This window comes from Balaenoptera acutorostrata, chromosome 19, assembly GCF_949987535.1.
Source record: "Balaenoptera acutorostrata chromosome 19, mBalAcu1.1, whole genome shotgun sequence".
Lineage (NCBI taxonomy): Eukaryota > Metazoa > Chordata > Mammalia > Artiodactyla > Balaenopteridae > Balaenoptera > Balaenoptera acutorostrata.
In genome coordinates this window covers 55,587,630-55,615,254 of record NC_080082.1, presented here as the reverse complement: position 1 = coordinate 55,615,254, position 27,625 = coordinate 55,587,630, and the positions used below count along the sequence as shown (strand labels likewise).

General features: G+C 41.6%; 2 protein-coding genes across 5 annotated transcripts in view; one reads left to right on the top strand and one right to left on the bottom strand.

The window, feature by feature from the left end:
• Positions 1–27,625, bottom strand: part of ZNF283 (zinc finger protein 283) — a 105,404-nt gene that overhangs the window by 26,685 nt on the left and 51,094 nt on the right. For 3 of the 4 annotated variants that reach the window (XM_057534611.1, XM_057534609.1, XM_057534610.1), the window contains exons 3-4: positions 7,337–7,389; positions 1,490–1,553 (exon numbers count right to left, since the gene is read on the bottom strand). The gene's annotated coding sequence lies outside the window, so the exon portion shown is untranslated. Of the gene's footprint in view, positions 1–1,489; positions 1,554–7,336; positions 7,390–25,925; positions 25,981–27,625 lie in introns of those variants that run through there. The other variant, XM_057534612.1, reaches the window with a different exon arrangement.
• Positions 1,518–22,179, top strand: LOC102997260 (keratin-associated protein 25-1). The gene is given in 3 exon segments (XM_028163087.1): positions 1,518–1,613; positions 21,816–21,938; positions 21,940–22,179. Coding segments are annotated over 3 exon segments (459 nt in total).

Here is a 27,625-nt window from a genome sequence, read left to right as displayed (position 1 = left end):
AAGTGAGTCTCTTGTAGACAGAATGTAGTTGGATCTTGTTTTTTTTTCATTCATTCAGCCATTCTGTCTTTTGATGGAGAAGTTTAATCCATTTACATCTAAAGTAATAATTAACAGGGAAGGACTTATTATTGTCATTTGTTAATTGTTTTCTGTTTGTCTTACAGCTTTTTTGTCACTCTTTTCCCTTCTTGCTGTCTTCCTTTCTGTTTCATTGATTTTTTTTTCTCTTGGTGTGTGTGGTGATGTGCTTTGATTCCTTTCTCATTTTCTTTTGTGTACCTTCTATAGGCATTTTCTTTTTGGTTAACATGGGACTTAAACAAAACATCTTAAAACAAGCTATATTAAGCTGATAACAACTTAACTTCTATCATATACAAATGCTCAACACTTATTTCTCCCCTCACACATATTTTATGTTATTGATGTCACAAATTATGTCTTCATATTGTGTATCTACTAACATATTTTTGTAGTTATAATTATTTTTACTTCTGTATTTTAATCTCTATTCCAGAATTAAATGTGATTTATGCACCACCATTACAATATCACAGAATTCTGTATTTGTCTATACATTTACCTTTTCCAGTGAGCTTTTTACTTTCATATTCTTTCATGTTGCTGTTTAGCATCATTTCCACTTGAAGAACTTCCTTTAGCATTTCTTGTAAGGCAGGTCTAGTGGTGATGAACTCCCTCAGCATATTATCCCACTCCCTCTGGTCTGCAAGACATCTGCTGAGAAATCTGTTGAGAGTCTTATAGGGGTCCCCTTGTACATGATGAATTGCTTTTCTCTTGTTGCTTTCAAAATTCTCTCTTTGTCTTTGACTTTTGACAATTTGGTTACAATTTGTCTCACTGTGGATTACTTTGGATTCATCCTATTTTGACTCTATATGGCTTCATTTTTTAATAAATTTATTTATTTATTTTTGGCTGTGTTGGGTCTTCATTGTGGTGTGCAGACTTCTCATTGCAGTGGTTTCTCCTGTTGTGGAGCACGGGCTCTAGGCATGCGGGCTTCAGTAGTTGTGGTGCAGGGGCTTAGTTGCTCCGCAGCATGTGGGATCCTCCCGGACCAGGGCTCAAACCTGTGTCCCCTGCATTGGCAGGCAGACTCTTAACCACTGCCCCACGAGGGGAGCCCCTATATGGCTTCTTGAATCTGGATGTCATACATTTTCCCAGATTTGGGAAGTTTGGAGCCATTATTTCTTTTCTTTCTTTTTTAAATCAAGGTAACATTGGTTTATAACATTATATGTTTCATGTGTACAACATTATATTTCTACTTCTGTATACACTAAGGCATGCTTACCACCGAAAATTTAGCTTCCATCCATGACTCTACAGTTGACCCCCTGTTGGGAAGCCAAGATATCGAGTAATATCCTCTGAACTGACAAGGAACTTTGAGACTGAAATATGAAGCAGGCCACTCCATAAAGTGCAATTATGAAGTTTATTATGGGTAACTTACATACAGGCAGGAAAGATCTGGTGGATGGATGATCCAGAAGCATTCGCAGCTGCACTCCATGTCACTGAAAAGGGTACAGGGGAGTTTAAAGGGGCTGAAGCTAAAAATAGAATCTGACTACCAAGTAAGAAGCATACCCACACTGACAAGAACTGGGGATTTTTCCTCTCTCTGGGGGTCTCATGACCACTGACCATCTGCACCAGCAAAGACATTCTTCCAGTTTTCATATCAGATGAAGGCAAGGGTAAAAATTGATAGGGAACTTATCTGGCTTGGGTGCATTCCTTGTGAGTAGGCTAAAGTTCAGTCACTCAGAAAAGGGAGAGGGTAGGACTGTGGGCCTGAGATGGAGTTGACAAAATGGAGTCAGTGTGGTGAAGCCACACACTCCCTTTAACCATTTCACCTTCCCGCACCCACCCCCTACTCCTTCCCCTCTGTCAACCACCACTCTATTCTCTATATCTACACATTTGGTTTGATTTGGTTTGTTCATTTATTTATTTATTTTTTCTATATCCCACATATGAGCAAAACCATATATTATTTGTTTTTCTCTGTCTGATTTATTTCATTTAGCATAATACCCTCAAGGTCCATCCATGCTGTTGCAAATGGCAGGATTTCACCTTTTATGGATGAATAATATTCCTGTGTGTGTGTGTGTGTGTGTGTGTGTATCTCCCACATGTTCTTTATCCATTCATCTGTTGATGGGCACTTAGGTTGTTGCCATATCTTGGCTATTAATAATAATACTAAGATGAACATAGGGGTGCATATATCATCTTGAATTAGTGTTTTTATGTTCTTTGGATAAATACCCAGAAGTGGAATAGCTGGATCACATGGTAGCTCTATTCTTAATTTTGTGAGGAATCTCCATCCTTTTTTCCAAAGTGGCTGCACCAATTTACATTCCCACCAACAGTGTAGGAGGGTTCCCTTTTCTCCAACACTTATTTCTTGTCTTTTTGATAATAGCCTTTCTAACAGGTGAGAGATGATGTCTCATTGTGGTTTTCATTTGCATTTCCCTAATAATTAGTGATATTGAACATCTTTTCACATGCCTGTTGGCCATCTGTATGTCTTCTTTGGAAAAATGTCTATTCAGCTCCTTTTTTAAATTGATTGTTTAAATTGGATTGTTTAGGTTTTTAAATTGGATTGTTTAGGTTTTTTGTTGTTGTTGAGTTGTATTAACTTTAATTATTGGCCATGTGATTGAATTTCATCTGTAGCCTCCCCACCCCCACCAAGGTAGAACCGATATCACATGGTTCAAATCCCCAACCCTGTAATCACACAGTTGGTCTTTCCAGCATGACCAGCCCCTATTCTGAAGCTATTGAGGGGTTCCATGTGAATCACCTTATTAGCATAAACTCCAATGTGATCTAAGGGGCTTATGAATAACAAAGACATTCTTATTACTCAGGAAATTCCAAGGATTTGGAGTCTCCCTCCCAGGAACCAGGCACAAAGTCTACTTCTTTATCATTCAACACTGCTGCAAAGAAGACACAAATAGGTTGAAATTAAGAGGAAAGAAAAAGATATACCATACAAAAGGTAAACAAAATAGAGCTGAAGAGGTTAACAAATTAATAGATCTATCAAAGGATCAAAATAAATCATTCAGTGAAAGGCCCAAATATAATGGAAAACTAATATCTGGGAAGTACATTATTTAATATAGTAGGAGAAAGATGGTTTATTCAATAAACAGAGTTAGGTAAATGGACTAACAGAATGTGCGTGGGAGTAATTATATACCAATTTTATTTTATATATATATACACACACGTGTGCACATGCACATTTACGATGCATGGAATAATTAAATGACTCAGTGAAAATCAGGTAAATATATACTTAAATTCTGATATAGGCATGGATTTTCTAAGCATAACACCAAAGATAAAAACACTAAAATACTGAGAGGTTTGACTTGATAATTATTTGTAAATATCCCCAAAAAAATGCCTGAATGGCAATAGTTATATTTTTAAAAATTGAATTGGGGCAGAAAGTTTAATATATATGATTGATAAACAGATGATAATTTTAACACAATGTGCCTGCCTCACTCAGTATTGTTAATAGTCCATACCCAAAGAGGAAAAGAAGTCAGTCACTTTGTGTTTTAGGATTTCATCCTGCCTTCTGTAATGTGCAACCTATGAACGTTTAGATCACTCATTACTTCCTTAAAATATTTTTTGGATTCATTGCTCCTCAATAATCCTAGCACTACCCCTACTTTCACAATACTCTTGCCTCTTCCTCCTCAATGAAGACATTCCCCCCCCCCGCCATATTTCTTTACACTTTGTGTAGGTATCTCCACTTTCTTCATAACAATGATTGATTACTCCCATGTATCTTAGGCTTATGTTGTTTTGTTTTGTTTTTTTAAATATTTATTTATTTGGCTGTGCCAGTCTTAGTTGCAGCATGTGGGATCTTTTTTAGTTGCAGCATGTGGGATCTAGTTCTCTGACCAGGGATTGAACCAGGGCCCCCTGAATTGGGAGCATGAAGTCTTAGCCACTGGACCACCAGGGAAGTCCCTTAGGCTTATGTTTTAATATATTAATCAATGTAGGTTTTCCCTTCTGCTTTTTCTGTTATTCAGTGATCCTCCCACATTCCAACATTAGGCCAACAGGCATCTATCACCCTGTGATCAAGAAAGGAGAAAGAAGGAAACAAAACCAAAACTCTCTATTTTGGAGATTCAAAATCAGATTTTAGATGCAAGTTAGCAAACATTTTTGAAGGATTTTGTGCTCCTCCAGACTAGTTCAGATTGCCTAGTTTTGCAGAGGGAAGAGGGGATTTTATAATGTGAAACTTCCTCTCTACAAAGCAGTGGGAATATACACAACAGATTGGACTTAAACTCCACCCTGCAAACAGAGGCACCAACGTGCCTGATGAAACACTGAGTGAGATGAGCTTACCCTCAAAGTGTCAGGGAATAAATTTATGCTATGTGAAAGAATGATGACTTAGATAGAAATTATAATGAGTCATAATAAACATGTTTGCATTTCCCTCATTATGTTGTGGCCTGATATTCCTTTACAACATGTAATATGGAACTGCTACATAAATATTAGGATTCACACACAGGTTTTCCTTCATGTACCCATGCTCTTTCTGAGGAGGGTCATTTTTTTATTCTGGAAAACATTATATCAGAAGTTTGGTGGTATCACTCCATTTGCCTTATAGCGTTCCACAGTACTTTTTAGAAATTTGAAAACATTTTGATTTTTCTCCCTTTGGATATTACCCCTTGTTTGCTTTCTGGAATCATCAGGAATCTGTTCTTTCTCCCCAGTATTCCAAAATTTAGACATGGGCTTATTTTAATTCATTTCCCATTAGACAAATGGGCCCTTTCAGTCTGTAAATAGATGTGTTTCAGCTCTGACCAATTATCTTGTATAAATTCTTTGCTATTTTGTCCTCTCCATGTTTATATTTCTTTCTTCTTGGGGTATCTATTATTAAGATATTCACCTCCAGGAAAGTTTTGCTACTTTTCTAATGTTGCTAATGTTCTTACCTTCTTCCAAATTCCTAGAGGTTCCTCCATATTATTTTCCAACTGCTCTACTGAATACTTTATCTCTTCTGTCATGTTTCTAATTCCCAATAGGTCTTTTTAGTCTTCTGTCATTCATTTTGATAGCATCCTACCCTTGCCTTATGCATGCAGTAGAGTTTCATATCTCACCAACAATATTACTTACAAATTATAAAATTTTATTCTACTTCTTTAATATGCTTTTCCCTCCATGTTACTTTTTTTCCTATCTGTTTGTCTTTTTGTTTCAGGGTAGAATGTTTCTTCAAGTGCCTGTTGGACCTTAGCTGATCCATTTTTAGGATGAGGCCTTAAAAAGCTAAATCAAATCATGCGTGGTAGGGCAGGAATAGTATCAAGTGGGTCTTCCACTAAGGTTATTAATAGCCCCCTGCCATTTCATTAGGGTAATGGCAAGTGTTGATATAAGTAGGCCCTTTTTCTGCAGAGAGGAAAACTCATATTTGCTGCACTGAAAGACAATATTCAAAAAGAAAATAACAAATGCATATAGAAAATTAAATCACAAATCTCACATTGAAAAATAATACATTTTAGATGAGTCTACAGTTAAACTCAGTTGTCAAATATTGAGTGCTGAAAAATTGTTGAATGAACGGTAGATATTTGTAAAAGGACTATGTGGAGATTTTTGTTTTACCACAAGTAACAAAAGTAGGTTCTGAGGATTTGAGTATCATGGCTGATGAGCACAAAGGGATTGAAAGCTGGAAAACAAGCAACCAGGAATGCACTGATGTTCACTAGCTGCAAGCTTGGGTTGACAAAGCACATCATATAAAGTGATAAGATGGAGGAGAGAGAATAAAAGGAAACAAATGAGCCCACCAGAAGTAGGACAGTATGAGTGGCAGAAGTCTCCGGGGAGGCTCTGGGAGAGAGGCTGGTGTGGTAAGTATACCGGACTCTCTGCTTATGTCTTTGCAGGAAGAGCACTATGGAACCACTGGCCCAACCCATGGGTACCAAACACAAAATATCAAGGAAGGATAACAGGAATGCATAGAGTGCGGTCAAAAACGAATCAGGTCTTGGGCTTCCCTGGTGGCGCAGTGGTTGAGAATCTGCCTGCTAATGCAGGGGACACGGGTTCGAGCCCTGGTCTGGGAAGATCCCACATGCCACGGAGCAGCTGGGCCCGTGAGCCACAACTACTGAGCCTGCGCGTCTGGAGCCTGTGCCCCGCAGCAGGAGGGGCCGCGATAGTGAAAGGCCCGCGCACCGCGATGAAGAGCGGTCCCCGCACCGCGATGAGGAGTGGCCCCCACTTGCCGTAACCAGAGAAAGCCCTCGCACGAACCGAAGACCCAACACAGCCAAAAATAAATAAATAAATAAATAAAATAAATAAAGGGAAAATAATTAAAAAAAAAAAAAAAACAAAAACGAATCAGGTCTTTTTGAAGAACACAAGCCAAAATACTTTTCTGTCATGTTTATAGCATTCCCTGGGTGAGTCAATTTCATCGGCACAACAATATTTATCAGGAGATGAAGAATCCAACAGAGGGAATAGGCAGGTTGAACAAATGTAGGAGCTTTAAGTTTGAGTTTTGCACACCTGGAATTACTAGGGCTGATTGTGATAGCCTGGAAGCCACTCAAGAGGCAGGTGGTGCAGAGGGAAACCCCCGGGCCACTCTGTGAGTATAAAAGCTAACCTTGGGCTTCCCTGGTGGTGCAGTGGTTGAGAATCTGCCTGCTAATGCAGGGGACATGGGTTCGAGCCCTGGTCTGGGAAGATCCCATATGCCGCGGAGCAACTAGGCCCGTGAGCCACAACTACTGAGCCTGCGCGTCTGGAGCCTGTGCTCCGCAACAAGAGAGGCCGCGATAGTGAAGAGGCCCGCGCACCGCAATGAAGAGTGGCCCCCGCTTGCCGCAACTATAGAAAGCCCTCGCACAGAAACGAAGACCCAACACAGCCAAAAATAAATATAAAAATAAATAAATAAAAGATTACTATTAAAAAAAAAAAAAGCTAACCTTACTCTCAACTTCTCCCAGGAAATATTTCAAACCAAAAGCACCCAGTGTCTGAGGAATTCCCCTAGAGAAAAGGACCAGGAAGTTGGCTAAGGTCAATTGGTTCAAAATTAGATCTGTGGGCCTCTGAGTGTGTTTAGTGAACAAAGTCAACATATAAACATAAAGGAGTGAGGAATTCCTTAGGAGCCCAACTCCAGTCTGGAAGAGGAGGAGACTCCTCATTACCAACTCACCAGAAGCCATAATGTCAACGCCCAGCAGTTTATTTTATTCAAAGCCAGATGATCTAGAGGGAAAAAGAAGATATGTATTATTTTCCTCAGTGTGGCAAATACGGTATTAACAAATTTCACCTTGATTCATATTTGTAAAATCCTACTTCAGGTTATTGGGTACACACATATTGATTCAAACTATCCTGAAAGAATAAACTAGTTCTTTTCCAAGTTGTATATGATTTGCTAGCATTTTATGTAGGGTATGTGGATGTGATGTTTGTCTAAACATAAGCTACACAATGGCAGAAAATGGGCAGTTATGGCCCCAATATTTCTCTTCTTTTTCCCACTCTGTTGTTTAAAAATTTTAGATTAAATGCCAGCTTTTAAACAATCTAGATTGTTTTTGTTTCTCTTTAAAAATTAGAAAATGCAGACTTCCCTGGCTGCCCAGTGGTTAAGACTCTGCACTTCCAATGCAAGGGGTGTGGGTTCGATCCCCGGTTGGGGAACTAAGATCCACCACATGCCATGCAGCACGGTCAAGAAATTTAAAAATAAATAAATAAATAAATTTTAAAAAATAAAAATAATTAAAATTAGAAAACGCTATGGTCACGGCCAGTGTTTTCCCATGAAAAATGGTTAATGGAGCTAGGTAATGTCAACTCTATTGACTGGGCAGGCATCCTCTAATTCATCGTAGTCTCCATGAAACCAGCTTTATTTATTCACGTTAATGGCTTAAACCTGTAGGATTTTGAATCGACAATTTCCTCTCTATAATAAAAAGCTTTAGAAAATAGAAGGGCACAAGATGGAATTTAACAGATACCTACCTGAAAATGTCACTCAGTTCCAAAAATAAATAAAATATAGAGAATTTGAATAACATAATCAGCCTGCCTGATTTGATAGGTTTGAGGGAATAATTTTAAACTGTGAAAAAAAACATTTTAAAATTAACCTATGCATTTTGCTAGATTTTGCTTAGGACAATAGAAGGAACATAGCATTGAACTTCCCTGGTGGTGCAGTGGTTAAGAATCCGCCTGCCAGTGCAGGGGACACAGGTTCGAGCCCTGGTCCGGGAAGATCCCACATGCCACCAAGCAACTAAGCGTGGGTGCCACAACTACTAAGCCTGCGCTCTAGAGCCCATGAGCCACAACTACTGAGCCCACGTGCCACAACTACTGCAGCCCGCGCGCCTAGAGCCCGCACTCTGCAACAAGAGAAGCCTCTGCAATGAGACGCCCGCCACTGCAAAGAAGAGTAACCCCCGCTCGCCGCAACTAGAGAAAGCCCGCGCGCAGCAACGAAGACCCAACGCAGCCAAAAATTAATTACTTAATTAATTAATTAAAAAAAGAAAGAAGGAACATAGGATTGAAGATAAAAGAATAAATTAATGAAATAGTAATAAAAGTAACTATACTTAATAAATATAGAAAAGATGTAAATGAGACATATTGGTAAATATGGTCACGACAAAAGGGAAAAAATGAACAACTTTATAATGGCAAAAGAATACTACTATAGACATAAATTGACTTTAAACATTATAAGAGGACATTATGTTCACAAGCTTAAGAAACATGTGTTGTGACTTCCCTGGTGGCACCGTGGTTAAGAATCCGCCCTGCCAGGGGACACGGGTTCAAGCCCTGGTCCAGGAAGATCCCACATGCCGCGGAGCAACTGAGCCCATGCGCCACAACTACTGAGCCTGTGCTCTAGAGCCCGCAAGCCGCAACTACTGAAGCCCGCACGCCTAGAGCCCGTGCTCCGCAACAAGAGAAGCCGCGGTGATGAGAAGCCCGTGCACCGCAATGAAGAGTAGCCCCCATAGGCAGAACACTCTATGACATAAATCACAGCAAGATCCTTTTTGACCCAGCTCCTAGAGAAATGGAAATAAAAACGCAAATAAATAAATGGGACCTAATGAAACTTAAAAGCTTTTGCACAGCAAAGGAAACCATAAACAAGACGAAAAGACAACCCTCAGAATGGGAGAAAATATTTGCAAATGAAGCAACTGACAAAGGATTAATCTCCAAGATTTACAAGCAGCTCACGCAGCTCAATAACAAAAAAACAAACAACCCAATCCAAAAATGGGCAGAAGACCTAAACAGACATTTCTCCAAAGACGATATACAGATTGCCAACAGACACATGAAAGAATGCTCAACATCATTAATCATTAGAGAAATGCAAATCAAAACTACAATGAGGGCTTCCCTGGTGGCGCAGTGGTTGAGAATCTGCCTGCTAATGCAGGAGACACGGGTTCGAGCCCTGGTCTGGGAAGATCCCACATGCCACGGAGCGGCTGGGCCCGTGAGCCACAACTGCTGAGCCTGCGCGTCTGGAGCCTGTGCCCCGCAACGGGAGGGGCCGCGATAGTGAATGGCCCGCGCACCGCGATGAAGAGCGGTCCCCGCACCACGATGAAGAGTGGCCCCCGCTTGCCGCAACTAGAGAAAGCCCTCGCACGAACCGAAGACCCAACACAGCCAAAAATAAATAAATAAATAAATAAAGTAGCTATTAAAAAAAAAAAAAGAATCTACTTTAAAAAAAAAAAAAACTACAATGAGATATCATCTCACACCAGTCAGAATGGCCATCATCAAAAAATCTAGAAACAATAAATGCTGGAGAGGGTGTGGAGAAAAGGGAACACTCTTGCACTGTTGGTGAGAATGTAAATTGATACAGCCACTATGGAGAACAGTATGGAGGTTCCTTAAAAAACTAAAAATAGAACTACCATACGACCCAGCAATCCCACTACTGGGCATATACCCTGAGAAAAACATAATTCAAAAAGAGTCATGTACCAAAATGTTCATTGCAGCTCTATTTACAATAGCCAGGACATGGAAGCAACCTAAGTGTCCATCATCGGATGAATGAATAAAGAAGATGTGGCACATATATACAATGGAATATTACTCAGCCATAAAAAGAAATGAAATGGAGGTATTTGTAGTGAGGTGGATGGAGTTAGAGTCTGTCATACAGAGTGAAGTAAGTCAGAAAGAGAAAAATAAATACAGTATGCTAACACATATATATGGAATCTAAGGGGAAAAAAAAGGTCATGAAGAACCTAGTGGCAAGACGGGAATAAAGACACAGACCTACTAGAGAATGGACTTGAGGATATGGGGAGGGGGAGGGGTAAGACGTGACAGGGTGAGAGAGTGGCATGGACATATATACACTACCAAATGTAGAATAGATAGCTAGTGGGAAGCAGCCACATAGCACAGGGAGATCAGCTTGGTGCTTTGTGACCACCTAGAGGGGTGGGATAGGGAGGGTGGGAGGGAGGAAGACACAAGAGGGAAGAGATATGGGAACATATGTATATGTATAACTGATTCACTTTGTTATAAAGCAGAAACTAACACACCATTGTAAAGCAATTATACTCCAATAAAGATGTTAAAAAAAAAAAAGAGTAGCCCCCACTCGCCACAACTAGAGAAAACCCGCACACAGCAACAAAGACCCAACGCAGCCAAAAATAAATATAAATAAATAAATAAATCCTTTTTAAAAACAAGAAATGTGTTGATGGGTGCAGAAGAAAGATGATAATTTTGGAGTGAGACCTTTGATATTCTACACTTGTTGCTCTCCTGTGCTGTATTTAGAGGATATTTACTGGCCCAATATCCACAGCATTAGATAATAATATCCCAGGTGACATGACTTTGGAGGGAGTGATCCAGGAAAATTAAAAGCCTTGCTGAGTTGAGAAAATGATGAAAACAGATGTAGGATTACCAACTCTCCCCAGATACTCACTCCTCTTTTTCTCCACCAAACCCCAGGGTGGCAGATGATAAAAGAAATCTCCCCACCAAGTTCTGCTTCTTTAGTATTTAAAGTGGAGTCCCTAAAAAAAAAATAAATAAATAAATAAAATAAAATAAAAATAAAGTGGAGTCCCTGGCCAGGGAATTAGCAATAAATAGGATGATCCATAATGGTTCCGTGGAGCTTGGGGCTTTCCAGTTTATAGCCCTTCCCCTCTCCTCTGCTTACACTCAACAAGGGCACAAACTAGAGCCTTGTTATGACCTTTCCACAAGAGAGCTTCCCAATCAGGAATGGAAAACAGATGCTCACAGGCTAAAAGAGTTAAAGGAGGGAGTGACACTTCTGTAATAATAAAATTTTATATACTTTTGATTTTTTTGAACCATGTTAATGTTCTACATTTTCCAAGAATAAAATAAAATCAACAAGGATGGGAAGGGTTAAAAAACTAAAACTGAAACAGATGAACCCAATTGTACTTCAATGACTGCCATAACCGCAATGAAGAAAGAACAAAAAGAAAAGAAAACTAAGAAGACAATATTTGAATATATACCCTCAGTCTTGGGTGAGGTAGATGGTGGAATAGAACAGCGAACTAACTGCAAACAAATCCAGAACTCTTTCTAGTAGGTTTGTTTTCTGTGGTAGTGTGGGTGAAGCACTTCTGAAACTATGTTTTGCTGCACTGAGAAAAATGAATAAATGTGTGGATGTTGGCAGCCAGTGTTATCACTGAGGAGGATAAGACATATTCAGTAGAAACTCAATAGAAATATTGAATGAAGAAAGGCAAAAATGTACCCCGTGGAGTTTGATTTAGAACGCCTTTTCACTCTAAATGGTCCTGGTTTGGAAAATAAATTATTTGTTCATGCTAAGCATAAACTCTGGCAGTCAGGGGGTGGGGGAGGTATCACTGGCTCAACCATGTGTGTCAAATACATAAAATCAGGGAGGAAAGCAATGTTCTAAGTATAGTACTTTACGTATTTTAACTTACTAATTTGTCTTTCAAAATAAGAGATGTTGGGACTTCCCTGGTGGTCCAGTGGTTAAGACTCTGCGCTTGCTTCCACTGCAGAGGGCCTGGTTTTTTTGTGTGTTTGTTTTGGTTTTTTAATTAATTTAATTAATTATTATTATTATTTTTGGCTGCATTGGGTCTTCATTGCTGTACGCGGGCTTTCTCTATTTGCAGTGAGCAGGGGCTACTCTTCATTGCGGTACATGGGCTTCTCACTGTGGTGGCTTCTCTTGTTGCAGAGCATGGGCTCTATAGATGTGTGGGCTTCAGTAGTTGTGGCACACGGGCTCAGTAGTTCTGGCTCATGGGCTCTAGAGCGCAAGCTCAGTAGTTGTGGCTCATGGACTTAGTTGCTCCACGGCATGTGGGATCTTTCCAGACCAGGGCTCGAACCCATGTCCCCTGAATTGGCAGGTGGATTCTTAACCACTGCACCACCAGGGAAGCCCAGGGGGCCTGGGTTTGATCCCTGGCCGGGGAAATAAGATCCCACAAGCCGTGCGTTGGGGCCAAAATAAATAAAAATAAAAATATGTTATTATCATCACCCATTACAGATGAGAAAAATTTAATAAATTACCTAAAATTATGCGACAGTAATGTAGGAACCTTTGAATCCAAGCATGGTGTCTCCATATCTCCTACTCTCAACCTCTACGTTACAGCTAAGCACAAAGCCTTCTCAGAAAAGGAAGAATTAAACAGCATCTTGTCTACAAATTCTCACTCCAGAATCTCAGAAGTCAGCAGACACCTCACTTTTCTTTGTGGGTGTGTATATACATGCCCTTTGTAATTCTGAGGAAGGAGCAGTGATATTTGAAGGGAGAGGGGATCACAGATTAGCAATATCACCTTAAAGTCCATTTTTACCACGTTATGGTAAAAAAAAAAAAAAGGAAGGAAGGGAGGCAGGGAGAGAGAGAAGAAGGAAGGAAGAGAGGAAGGAAGGGAGGAAGGAGGGGAGGGAGGGAGGTTGGGAAGGAGGAAGGCCTGGTGTCATTTTCAATGGGGATCACATTTATGAATTTCCAAATGTCCAGGAATAATGGCACATGGGAAGGCCTCCACGCCATTTCCTGTTTCCCGCTCCAAGCACATGATGCTGAAGGGACCCCACACTCTTATCTCAGAGATGTCTTTGATAACAGGAATATCAATTCTTAACCACTCCGATTTGGGGTCTTATGGCCTTAAGCTGAGCCTCATGTTCATTATGAAATAGGACAATCGGCTTTTTGGTCAGGTTCCCTGGAGCAGAGCCTGTGATGGGGAAACTGTCAAGGTGCTTTATTGAGGGAGAACTCTCAGGAGAGAGGAGGGAGGGAGGGGGGCTAAGGAAGCCTGATCCCACAGGGGGCCCTGGTGCACAGACTGCAGCACAGAGTTAGTCCCTCGCTGAGACCACAGGCTGGGTATCAGTCATTGACCTCTAGCCATTCAGGTGACAGCCTTGTAGGTCAGGCTGCTCTTTAACGAAGGGCAGAGCTTCTGAGAGATGTACAGGTGGGAGGCTTTAGCAGCCAACACGCACAGCAGTTGGGGGATGGGTGCACCAGCCAGGTTTAAAGGATTCCCCCATTTCAGTCGGCCTTCGAGGAGTGCAGTCATGAACACCAGGGCAGACCCTGTGATAAACCCACAGAGTCCCATGTGTTATGGTGAATAAACACAAGTCATTAGAAACAAGTACAGTGTGGAGAGAGAAAACTAGGCATGAGATAATGAGAACTAAAAATGTGGAATAAGAATACAGACATCCAGATATTTTGGAGCCAGCTTTCCTTTGTCAAACAACAGCACTACATATAGGGGCAAGAAAGGAGAAGCGAGTTCAAGCAGGAAATCAGATACTCAGACAGAAAAGGCAACCCTGAGGTAAAGCAGGTAATCAATTTAAGTCTTCCCTTCTTTAGGCATTGGCCTTCAGCCAGCTGGGGAGAAGCAAGGTGGTAATCTTCATGTGGTCCCTGCAGGTACCAACAACTAACGTTAAACACAACCCCACATTCGAATCTTAAAAAGAGTGGATATATGTGTATGCATAACTGACTCACTTTGCTGTACACCTGAAACTACCACATTATAAATCAACTATACTCCAATAAAAAGTAAGTCAAATGCAGGAAAATAAATAAATAAATAAAGTGTTATAAAAACCTTAAAAAAAGAAGTCTGTTTGGTTTTTGTTTTTCTTTTCTTGGTTTTTTTTTTTATTTCACCTTGATATTGTGAGAGTTTGAGGTACTGCAGGGAAACCAGGTGAAGAACAAATCCATATATTGAGAATGACAACACAAAGATTCAAAAAATCTGGGTCCTGCCTGATAACATCATGGACCCACTGAATTAACGAGGCATGTAGCCTCCCTACCTTCTCGACTTGTTTTGTGTGATAATAGACCCACTTTGTTTAAGCCAAAAAAATAATAATAACAATAACCCCACATTCAATGGGCTCTTTGCTGTTCCCTGCCCTGGCGTGTTTCATTTCCTCTCCAGCACCAAGGGCAGGGCGGGGTCATTAGAGCCCCAAATTCAGGGTTTCCTGTCCTAATGCCATGGGCCATTTTATGACTCAGGCTCAGTGCTGATGATGTGGTCCATGGGTGGCTTTATATCCATGATTGGTTCTGGGAAATAAATTCAGGAATCCATCTCTCCTTAAAAGACTCAGAGTCAACAATTACATCTCTTTCCTGTGGTCTAAGAAGAACCTGAAAAGAATAGGGTTTATGCCTTTCCTCACACCGCCCAAAGGGATAGCTCTTTATGGATATTTTTCTAAAGCCGATCTTGACCCCAGAGAAAACAAGAAAAAAATGAACCCACATTTTCTATGCCAAAGCCAGACATCTATATAGTTGTATTTATTCCTCATAATATTCCTACAATGGAGGTACTATGGTCCCCAGTTTTAAAGAAAATTTTTAAAAGGTTGGAAGGAAAGGAGAATTCTGGAAAGTCTAATAGCAAGGGAGGATGGATAAGAGGTCTCAGGAAGCCAAACACAAAAAAGAAAGGAAGAGAAAGAGGATAACGCTAAATACAGTAAAAATGCAAGAGCCATTAGAGCCCTCATGAGGGGCATAGATTTCTCTGTAATCTTCAGATTTAATATGGCACGCCACCTCTTCCCAAGTAAGAAAGCACCTTAGGATGCCAAGGTCAAGTTCCAACACCGAAAGTCACTTTTGGAGACGTCTTCAAAAAGGAGAAACAAGAAAACTATACTCACCGAGCAGACCTCTGATACCTGCATGGCGAGCCTGTCACCGCCAGGGGTCATGTCTGAGGGTGTGAGAAAGCACCTGACCCCGAGTTACAGGTTAGAGAAGCCATGATCTCATTTCCCACCAGTGCAACCTTGAGAATGTCACTGGTGGCGATGCCATGGTCTGCCAGGGGAATGATAGTATCTCTGAGAAACTGTTGGCCTCGGTTAAAAAAAATAATAATAATGACATGAGCAATCACTAACGCTTGATGAGAAAAATCCAGAGAGACCAGCGTAACTTGCAGAGAAACTTTCCCATGATATGAGGAAAGAGACATGTCTTGAGGGTGGAGCAGAGGGAAGTTGCATGACTTGAGTGCAGAATCTGTGCAGGGACAGAATCAACGACAAACTTCCAGGTCCCCATGCTGATATTTTCTTTTCTTTTTTAATTAATTAATTTATTTTTTGGCTGCGTTGGGTGTTCATTGCTGTGTACGGGCTTTCTCTAGCTGCGGTGAGCGGGGGCTACTCTTTGTTGCGGTGGGCGGCCTTCTCATTGCAGTGGCTTCTCTTTGTTGCAGAGCACAGGCTCTAGGCACGCGGGCTTCAGTAGTTGTGGCACGCAGGCTCAGTAGTTGTGGCTCGCAGGCTCTAGAGCGCAGGCTCAGTAGTTGTGGTGCACGGGCTTAGTTGCTCCGCAGCATGCGGGATCTTCCCGGACCAGGGCTTGAACCCGTGTCCCCTGCATTGGCAGGCCGATTCCCAACCACTGCACCACCAGGGAAGTCCCCAATGCTGACATTTTCATCTACCATTGCTTGTCTCCGCATCTGACTCCACAATCTACTCCCCTCAGCCCTCCAACTGAGCTGGTCTAGGTTCACTGCCTGAGCAGTCAGTGAGGCTAACTTGACTTCTTAGCAGCCAGGAATCCCCTTTGCCTATTGGAGCCTCTTGTTTGCCCATTGTTGGGAGAAAGTGATTGCTTTTACAAGTCCAGTTGTGGGACTTCCCTGGTGGTGCAGTGGTTGGGATTCCATGCTCCCAATGCAGGGGGCCCGGGTTCAATCCCTGGTTGGGGAACTAGATCCCACATGCATGCCGCAACTAAGAGTTTGCATGCCACAACTGAGGAGCCCATGTGCTGCAACTAAGACCTGGTGCAACCAAATAAATTAATTAATTAAATAAATTTAAAAAATTTTTAAAAGTCCAATTGTAAATCAACTATATGCCAATAAAATTTTTTTTGTACTAAAAATAAAAGTCCAGCTGTTGAGGTTAATGCCTGATGTCCAAGCAATACACTGAATTTGGACCAACAGATTCCACAATCTGCAAGGCATTTGTCTCTGTACTGACCATAGAGCAGCAGTTGGCACACTTTTCCTGTAAAAGGCCAGATAGTAAGTATTCTAGACAGGGTCTCTGTTGCAACTACTCAACTCTGCCCTTGCAGTGGGACAGCAGCCATAGACAAGGTCTAAACAATCCAGAGGAGCTGTGTTTCCATCACACTTTATCTATGGACAGTGAATTCGAATCTTATAATTTTCAGCTGTCCATAAACACTGTTTATCTCTCTTTTTTTCAAGCATTTAAAAATGGGATAACCACTTTTATTCTTAGCTCATTAGTTGTACAAAACAGGTGGCGGGCCAGATTTGGCCTGGCACCATAATCGTTTGACCCCTGCTATCAACGAATAATCAAAGGATCAAAATGCTTGCCCTAATGGACATTTTATTTGACCAAAGAACACAGACATAGAATAATCAGAAAATAAAAAACATTAAATTACACATTGTGATGATCTGTAAGTACAAAAAGGAAAGGATTTTTGAGAACCAGTGATGGGTGATCATGATTTATATATGAGTGTAGGGAAGGCCTGTTAAGAGAAATTAATAATTAAGCTGCCGTTTGAAAGATGAGAATGAGTGTTTCAGGCAAAGATGGGGAGAAGAGAATTGCTGGCATTGCAAAGGCTTTGAGAGGGGAAGGGTTTCGAGATTTTGAGAGGAACTGAAAGGTTGGAGGTGTGGGGGACACCACTGCTGGTTGGGCACCTCATCTCCCCTTCCATGAAAGCTTAGTTCTGATGTAAGTGTCATTTGGCTGGATCTCCTCCCTGAAGAGTTCCCTCAGACAGTTTAGGTGGTTGGCACGATTGCAGAGCTCCTGCATGTCTAAGATTATCTTTCTTTTTCCTTTACACGTGAAGGATATTTTGCCCAATGTGGCAGTCACTGGTGGTGTCCCCCCCCCCCAGCAGCCATCTCCTTCTTTGATGACAGAATCGCAGTTTTCATCCAACAGTCTGGAGGGTGAATCATGACTAGTCTAAGAAATTTTTTTTCATTCAGTTTTTTTGTTTTGTTGTGTTTTGGGTTTTTTTGGCCACGTCACGCGACTTGTGGGATCTTAGTTCCCTGACCAGGGATCAAACCTGGGTCCTCAGCAGTGAAAGCACGGAGTCCTAACCACTGGACCACCAGGGAACTCCCTTTTCATTGAGTTTTGAACTTTTTTTTTGCTCTATTTTTATTTTTATTTATTTAGATTTTTAAAAAATGAAGTACAGTTGATTTCTAATGTGTTAATTTCTGCTGTACAGCAAAGAGATTCAGTTATACATATACACATTCTTTTTTCAATATTCTTTTCCATTATGGTTTATCATAGAATATTGAATATAGTTCTCTGTGCTATACAGTAAGTAGTTAAGAAATTTAGATGAGTGCTTACCGTGTGTCAGATCTATTGACACATAATTAGTATGAATTATTTAATTCAAGCAAAAAAAACCTGCATGTGATAATATTATTCTACAGGATTATACCAATGAAAATAAATGAAGCATACACAAATTTTTAAAAACTTGCCCATGGTCTCCCAGCTATTAAAATGGTGAGACAAGGATTTGACCTGAGATGATTGTGTTTCAGTGTCTCAGGGCTTGATCACTATTCTATTAAAAACTCTTGATTATAGGAGTTATTATTCTATTTAATGGTGAGGAAACTGAGTTGAAAGATGATTATTGATGTGCTAAAATTAGCCAGAGTTTAGTATTAGAATATAACTTTTAAAATACTTAAATCTTCAATGATTATCCTGTGTATCTTTTTTTTCAAAACTTATAGTCATACCTTGCATACTCTCATGTAACCTGTATTTTTCATTTCTTAATATCTTATGCATATCCTTCCATATTGGGCAGGGTAATTCCACATTATCAGTTTAATGACTCCTTGGTTATTTATTTTATGGACTATCACACTTAATTTATCTGTAAATTTTTGCTTTATCTTTAGATTTTTTGCAATTTTAACTAATGTAAATATTCCTATAGAGAATATTTTATGCATTTTTCACTGTTTCAGTAATTTTCATGAAAAATATTTCTAGAAATAGATTACTGGATAAAAGAGATGCTTGTCTTAAATGTTGGTATAGGTACTTCCCCTGGTGACACAGTGGTTAAGAATCCACCTGCCAATGCAGAGGACATGGGTTCAAGCCCTGGTCCGGGAAGATCCCACATGCTGCAGAGCAACTAAGCCTGTGCACCACAACTACTGAGCCTGCACTCTAGAGCCTGCGAGCCACAACTACTAAAACCGCGTGCCTAGAGCCTGTGTTCCGCAACAGGAGAAACCACCTCAATGAGAAGCCCGCACACTGCAACGAAGAGTAGACCCCGCTCGCCACAGCTAGAGAAGGCCCGCGCAGCAACAAAGACCCAACACAGCCAAAAATAAATGTTAATTAATTTTTTAAAAATCTGTATTTAGATAAGTACTCTGATCACCTATTTTTAAGTTATAAATATTGTGAACTATTTGTTTCATGTGAGGAATGGATGTTACCTTATTTATCCAGAAGGTTAACTGGTTAACACACACGATGATTTTTCTGTAACTATCGAGATATCATTCACATACAATTCACCCATCAAGTGTACAATTCAATAGTTTTTAGACTACCTGCAGCGTTGCGCAGTCATCGCCACAATCAATTTGGTAACAGTTTCATCACCTCAAAAAGAAACCCTGGGACTTCCCTGGTGGTCCAGTGGTTAAGACTCCACGCTTCCAATGCCAGGGGCCCAGGTTCCATCCCTGGTCAGGGAACTAGATCCCACATGCCACAACTAAAGCAACTAAAGAGCCCGCACGCTGCAACGAAGATCCCGTCTGCCGCAACTAAGACCTGGCGCAGACAAGTAAATAAATAAATAAATATTAAAGAAAAAAAAAAAAAGAAACCCTGCACCCATTAGCGGTCACTCCCCATTTCCGGCCACACCCCACCCACCTTAAGTCCTAGGCAACCACTAATTTATGTTCTGTCTCTATAGATTTGCCTACTCTGAACATGTCATATAAATAAAATCATACAACACGTGGCTTTTTGCAACTGGCTTCTTTTACTTAGCATAATGTTTTCCAGGTTTGTTCACGTTACAATATGCATCAGTATTTTGTTCCTTTTTTTTTTTTAAAGACATACTCTTTTTAGTGTTTCATGTCTTTTTTTTTTTTATTCATTTATGGCTGTGTTGGGTCTTCGTTTCTGTGAGAGGGTTTCCTCTAGTTGCGGCAAGCGGGGGCCACTCTTCATCGCGGTGTGCGGGCCTCTCACTATCGCGGCCTCTCTTGTTGCGGAGCACAGGCTCCAGACGCGCAGGCTCAGTAGTTGTGGCTCACAGGCCCAGCCGCTCCGCGGCATGTGGGATCCTCCCAGACCAGGGCTCGAACCCGCATCCCCTGCATTGGCAGGCAGACTCTCAACCACTGCGCCACCAGGGAAGCCCATTTTGTTCCTTTTTACTGACAAATAATATTCCATTGTACAGATATATCATATTTTTAATTCATTCTTTGGTTGGTGGACATTTTGATGTTTCCACTTTTTGGCTATTATCAATAATACTGCTATGAAATTCGTGTACAAGTTTTTATGTGGACATATGTTTTCATTTCTTTTGGGTATATACTTAGGAGTGGGATTGTGGGATCACATAGTAACTCTTTTGAGGAACTACCAGACTGTTTTCCACAGTGACTGCACCATTTTACATTCCTATAAGCAGTGTATGAGGGTTTCAAGTTCTCCACATTTTAACAGTTATTACTGTGTCTTTTTATTATTATTATTATTATAGCTATCCTAGTGGGTGTGAAGTGGTATCTCATTGAGTAGAGATGAGTGATATCAGCTAAGGCACTTCTCTACACCAATCATCCTAACAACTGCTGGGGAGGTGAGAGAAGCCATCCTAGATCATCCAAACCCAGCCAAGCTGGTCCAGACCAGAAGAACCATCAGCCAACTTACAAAATCATGAGAAGTCATGAAGACTTGTTTTGTTGTTGTTATTGGCCATGCCCCGTGGCTTGCAGGATCTTAGTTCCCCAACCAGGGATTGAACCCACACCCTCGGCAGTGAAAGCACAGAGTCCTACCCACTGGACTGCCAGGGAATTCCCAAGACTTGTTGTTTTAAGTCATTAAGTTTTGGGGTGGTTTTCTATATATCAAAAACACTTTCTCTCAGGTATACAATTGTCCATACATCCCCTCTATATGCTAGCATTCCCGACCCAGAAAAAAAGACTGAGGAAGCTGCCATATTGGGTAGAAGTTTGGACTGGGATCCTTGTGTTGCAGGAGGGCTGGATGGATTGATGTTCCCTGGAGCTACTGTACCCACCCATCACTCCTCATGCACTGGTTCCTCTGGGACTACTTCTAATTTATTTTTATTTTATTTTATTTATTTATTTTTGGCTGCATTGGGTCTTCATTGCTGTGCATGGGCTTTCTCTAGTTGCAACGAGCGGGGGCTACTCTTCATTGCGGTGCGTGGTCTTCTCATTGCGGTGGCTTCTCTTGTTGCGAAGCATGGGCTCTAGGTGCGCGGGCTTCAGTAGTTGTGGTACACAGGCTCAGTAGTTGTGGCTCGTGGGCTCTAGAGCGCAGGCTCAGTAGTTGTGGTGCATGCGATTAGTTGCTCCACGGCATGTGGGATCTTCCCAGACCAGGGCTTGAACCCGTGTCCCCTGTATTGGCAGGCGGATTCTTAACCACTGAGCCACCAGGGAAGCCCTCTGGGACTGCTTCTAAAGATGGGCACCGCTGGGTGAATCCTGGAGCTATCTCTGGGGAAATCATTCCATAACATAGTCTTGTCAAAATAATTTATTTGACCTCATCCACTACTCTCTACTCTACTGGTGTAAACTGTGGTGATGCTCTTCTTTGCCCAGCCAAAACAGAACTTGGCTTCTGGTCAACTTCCCAGAGACATGTGGTAAACCTTCCAGCTACCAACCATCCAGCTGTGTGCCCAAAACCTATGAAATTTTGGGCTACCCTTCCACTACTTACTGTGTCTCCAGGCCCTGAAGAGCAACTGGTTGTTTCCCCATCAGTTCTCATCCCTCCAGTTCTGTCAACCGTCAATCTATAATAGACCTCAGAACTATATGTCCAGTAGTTGCCTCCCCCAGAAACACCTGACTTAACGGCTGCAAGCTGCAGAACGTCATCTCTTGTGGGTATCGACCACTGAACTTTGCGTCCATCACCTGCCACCCTTTAAAATATCTCTCCTATGACCGTCAACCTCTAGGTTATGAGTCCAGCAGCTTCAGACCCCTGGACTTTGTATCTAATAGTGTTCAACCTGTTCCCTACATACACAGCAGTTTCCAACCAGCTTTTCCTTCCTTTGGGACTTGGCAATCTCCATTTATTAGATGATGCTGAATTGCCATCCAAGCATCTTGTCAGATAGCTTTGTGTCATCTTTAGTTTAATAAATTGTTCTTAGGTAAATGGATAATTGTGCTTTTAGTTCAGTTACAGTTTTAACCAATACTCTTTTACTTGATCAAATTCTAAGTGATTTTAATTGTTGGTTTGTTCACTAGAGTATTTTTTTGCTATCAGGCTTTTTGATTTCTATGCCATTAACATGTTCTCTTAAGCAGAAAGAAAAGTTTGCTTGGTTATCTCTAAATAAACTTGCTTTGAATGATTTTAAAAAATAATGGGGGCTTCCCTGGTGGCGCAGTGGTTGGGAGTCTGCCTGCTAGTGCGGGGGACGCGGGTTCGAGCCCTGGCCTGGGAGGATCCCACATGCCGCGGAGCGGCTGGGCCCGTGAGCCGCGGCTGCTGAGCCTGCGCGTCTGGAGCCTGTGCCCCGCAGCGGGAGGGGCCGCGATAGTGAAAGGCCCGCGCACCGCGATGAAGAGCGGTCCCCGCACCGCGATGAAGAGTGGCCCCCGCTTGCCGTAGCCGGAGAAAGCCCTCGCGCGAACCGAAGACCCAACACAGCCAAAAATAAATAAATAAATAAATAAAGTAGCTATAAAATTAAAAAAATAATAATAATAATGGATTTGGTCCAGGTTTTTAAGAAATGGTAATTCAGGGCTTCCCTGGTGGCGCAGTGGTTGAGAATCTGCCTGCCAATGCAGGGGACACGGGTTCGAGCCCTGGTCTGGGAAGATCCCACATGCCGCTGAGCGGCTGGGCCCGTGAGCCACAATTACTGAGCCTGCGCACCTGGAGCCTATGCTCCGCAACAAGAGAGGCCGCGATAGTGAGAGGCCCGCGCACCGCGATGAAGAGTGGTCCCCACTTGCCGCAACTAGAGAAAGCCCTCGCACAGAAACGAAGACTCAACACAGTCATAAATAAATAAATAAATAAAATAAAAAAGAACGTGAATTTCTTAAAAAAAAAAAAAAAAAGAAATGGTAATTCAGAGCACCATTTTTCAGGTCTTTTATTTCTTTATTTCAATGTAGTCTTCATCTCTGTCCTCTGGAAGTGGTTATGAGGCAAAGCAGGAACAACTTAAATGTCCGACATTAAGGAATTCGTTGGTACAATTTTAGCACCCAAACAATGATATGTTGCCTAATAAAGTACTGCAGTACGAAATGTTTGAATGATGGGGGCAAGCCTGTCCAATGTGCATCACATATGATCTGGGAATCTGTACTGCAAAGTGATGACACTGTTGGTGCCTGACTCAGTGGAATAACGGGTATTTTTTTCTGTAATTTTACTTGTTTTATTATCTCTTTTTGTGTAATAAACAGACATTGTTTTTGTAACTACAAAATAAAAAGAAATACATTTTACAAAAATACTTATGTTGGAATTTTAAATTGATCCAACTGATTTCACATTTTCTGATGTCACAATTCCTCACTGACTTTTTAGTCAATTCCTTTTTCTAATGCTTTTCAGTGAGGAGATAAAACAGTAAGGAGTGAAGTCTTTTAGTTAAAAGTGGTTGAGTATTTCAAGAAAGAGTAAGTTTATGAGAGAGTAGAAAGCAGCAGAAAATCTTTCAAAATAAGTAATAAAAATATTTATTTGGATTTAGCAATATTGAGTTAATTGTTGTAGTTTTTAAATATTCAAACAACAGAAAGTATATAAATCAGAAAAGAGACTTTCCCTACTCATTCCTTCTCTACTGAAGTGACCAAAGTTGCCATTTTTAGGTGTTCTTCCAGATTTTTCTGTACACTGAATGTATGTATAAAGATAATCTATTTTTTTGACCTCTTAAAATAAATTTATTTATTTAATTTATTTATTTTTGGCTGTGTTGAGTCTTCGTTGCTGCACTTGGGCTTTCTCCAGTTGTGGTGAGTGGGGGCTACTCTTCATTGCGGTGTGTGGGCTTCTCATTGCAGTGGTTTCTCTTGTTGCAGAGCAGGGCTCTAGGTGCATGGGCTTCAGTAGTTGCAGCGCACAGGCTCAGTAGTTGTGGCGCACGGGCTTAGTTGCTCCATGGCATGTGGGATCTTCTCGGACCAGGGATCGAACCCGTGTCCCCTGCATTGGCATGTGGATTCTCAACCACTGTGCCACCAGGGAAGCCCCAAGATCATCTATTTTGTATATAAATGGGATCATGCTATACATATTGTTCTGCTATTTCCCCTTTTCACTTGAACACAATTCCTCTACTTCATTTTCTGTCAGCTATAGAGATTTAACTCCTTCTTTTTAATGTTGAATTATTATCTAACTGTCCACTAGTCACATTGGCTAACAAGCATTTGAAATGTGACTATTTTGACTAAGGAACTACATATTAAAATTTTATTTAATTGTAATGATTTTAAATAGCCACAAATAGCTACCATGTTGTTCAGCATAGACTAACAATTCCTCAAAGGATAAACACTGAGGTTAATTTCAGTTCTTCATTATTACAGACATGGCTTCAGTAAGCATTACTGTATCCGCATCTTTTTCTTTCAAGTCAGCATTTTTGTAAGCTAGAATCTTATATGTAAAAATGCTGGTTGATTAAGGGTTTGCTTTCAGACATTGTGATAGATACTACCCAACTCAACTGTAAAAAGACTGTAGTCATTACCAACAGCTACCTATGAGCGTTCTCATTCCCCCACATTCTCAACAATATTGTATACTATCAACATTTGTTTTTGATATTTGTTAAGTGAAAACATGGTAAGTCATAAGTTTCCATTATCAGTTAATTGCCTCAGCTCACAATGGTAAGTTTAACCAAAAGATGGCGCTGGAGGGATATTGCAGGAGGAGGAGGTAGGACTTTGGGAAGCTTCCCCATCCCCAGATCAACAAAACAATAAATCAGGCCCTCATTTGTAGTAACTGCCAATTCCCATGGTGTAAACAGTCCTGTCACCGCCAGTTTCTAGCTGCCAATGTGGTATCACTGAAGGTGGAGTTGGGAAGAGATGTACAGTGATACACCACGATATAATTATTTCCGCCCTATGGACACAATTGACATAATCTCAATAGCATAGATAATAGGAAGTGATGTGTTGGGTATTTATTACCTTAGTTTTCTAAATGCATTTATCGTAAGTCTACATAACTTTTAAATACAATCAGCCCTCCATATCATGGGTTCAGCATCCGTGGATTCAACCGTTAATCAAAAATATTAAAAAAAAAAAAAACAACCCAAAAAGTTCCAAAAAGCAAAACTTGAATTTGCTGCATGACAGCAACTATTTACATAGTATTAGGTATTAGGTACGTAATACCTAATACAAGTAATCTACAGATGACTTAATATATAGAGAAGGATATGCATAGGTCACATGCAAATACTATGGCATTTTATAAAAGGGACTCCGGCATCCTCAGCACTATCCACAGTGAGTCCTGGAAGCAAACAGCAGCAGATACTGGGGGACTACTGTAATGGTTGTGTTAACACGTCTCAATTTTTCTGAGAATCTGACCGTAGGGACCGGCTCCGGAACACTGCTACATCCATCTACAGCCATTCAGTCTGTCCCACGACTGTCACAGTAACACAGAGTCACACACACACTCACACCCCCACCAACTGCTGTGTCCCCAGTGCGGCTCCAGGAGCTGACGCACCTCAGGGACCATTAGCCTACACTGGGCCTTCCGGAGCGCAAAGATGTTCAGGCACAAACGTGGTCAGGCACGTACTACCCCTGGGGACTCACCCTAGAATCCCACGCCCAAGACGTCACTCACACAAGGCTGGCGCGAGCCGACGCCTGCGCACTGCGAGCACAGACTACAACTCCCAGAAACCTCCGGGGCGGGGACGCCCCAGGGCCCTTGGGTTTCCGATGTCTCCTGCTTTTCTGGCTCTGGACTACATTTCCCACAGGCCACTGGGCCCCAATAACCGTGGGTCTCGGAAGTCCCACTAGAGCTTCCTCGTGGTTCTTGGGCTGCGCGTGTGAGCAGGTTCGGTGGAAAGCGAAATCGTTGCGGGGCGTGGAGGGGAGGGCTTTGCGAACTCCGACCCCAGCCGGCGGTGGGGATGGACGGAGGGAAACGCTCCAGGTGAACGCGAGCTGTGACGGAGGTGATGGTGTGACAGACAAGAGGGGAGGGGTCGTCAAAACAGGTGAGGGTGTCTCCAGGCTGCGTGTGATGTAGAGTCAAGTATGCGACAGCGCTGGAGTGTGCTTCAGTGACGGTGAGGGACAGACGTGGTGTAGGGGTTGCGTGTGAACATTGTGCGCGTGGTAGAGCCAAGGATACGTCACGCTGTGTGAAAGGTGATATTGCATTTGCATGACTGTGCACATGACGGGGCTGAGATATCCTGTGACAGATGGAATGGTGTGTGTGTGTGTGTGTGTGAGTGAGTGGGCATCTGTGCACTCGAAATGGCCAGTGTATGTCTGTGACTGCATGTAAAATACGTTGTATGAGTTTATCTGGTGACCATGACGGAGCTGGAGCGTTTCTCCGCGGCCGTATGTCAGACTATACGTGTGTGTACACCAGGGAGAAGAGAGATTGCAGTTTGTGTATGACAGGATCAGGATGAATCTGTGACTGTGGTGGAAGTGTGTTTTTGTGTGTATCATGACAGGGCGAGGATGTGAATGTGTTGTGTGGTTGTGACAGGTCTGGGGTGTATCTGATTGTGTGATACATGTGTATGTATGACCATCTATGCGTGTGACACGTCAGCATATATTTCTGTCACTATGTGTGACAGGCATTGTGTATGTTTGTTGGGTGGGTTGTTTTTTGAGTGGGTTCTTTAGTATGATGTTTGCTCTTTCTTTTTTAAAAAACACACACTCTGGGACTTCCTTGGTGGCGCAATGGTTAAGAATCCGCCTGCCAATGCAGGGGACACGGGTTCGAGCCCTGGTCCAGAATGATCCCACATGCCGTGGAGCAACTAAGCCCGTGTGCCACAACTACTGAGCCTGCGCTCCAGAGCCCGCGAGCCACAACTACTGAGCCCACGTGCCACAATTACTGAAGCCCGCGCACCTAGAGCCTGTGCTCTGCAACAAGAGAAGCCACTGCAATGAGAAGCCTGCGCACCACAACGAAGAGTAACCCCTGCTCGCCGCAACTAGAGAAAGCCCGCGCGCAGCAACGAAGACTCAATGCAGCCAAAAACAAATAAATGAATAAATTTATTTTTAAAAAAATAAATAAATAAAACAAACAAACAAAAAACACACACTCTTAATCCAAAGAAATAAGTTCATTTCAATTATTAGTTTGCTATGAGTTTTATTATTATTATGAATTTCTGTTGATTTTTTATCAAATGTCTTTTCTGTATCTACGAATATGACCATAAAATTTTTCCTCTTTATTTTGATAACATGGTAGAATACATGTTTTTGGTACATGGTAGAATACATAGATTTTTTTTTAAATG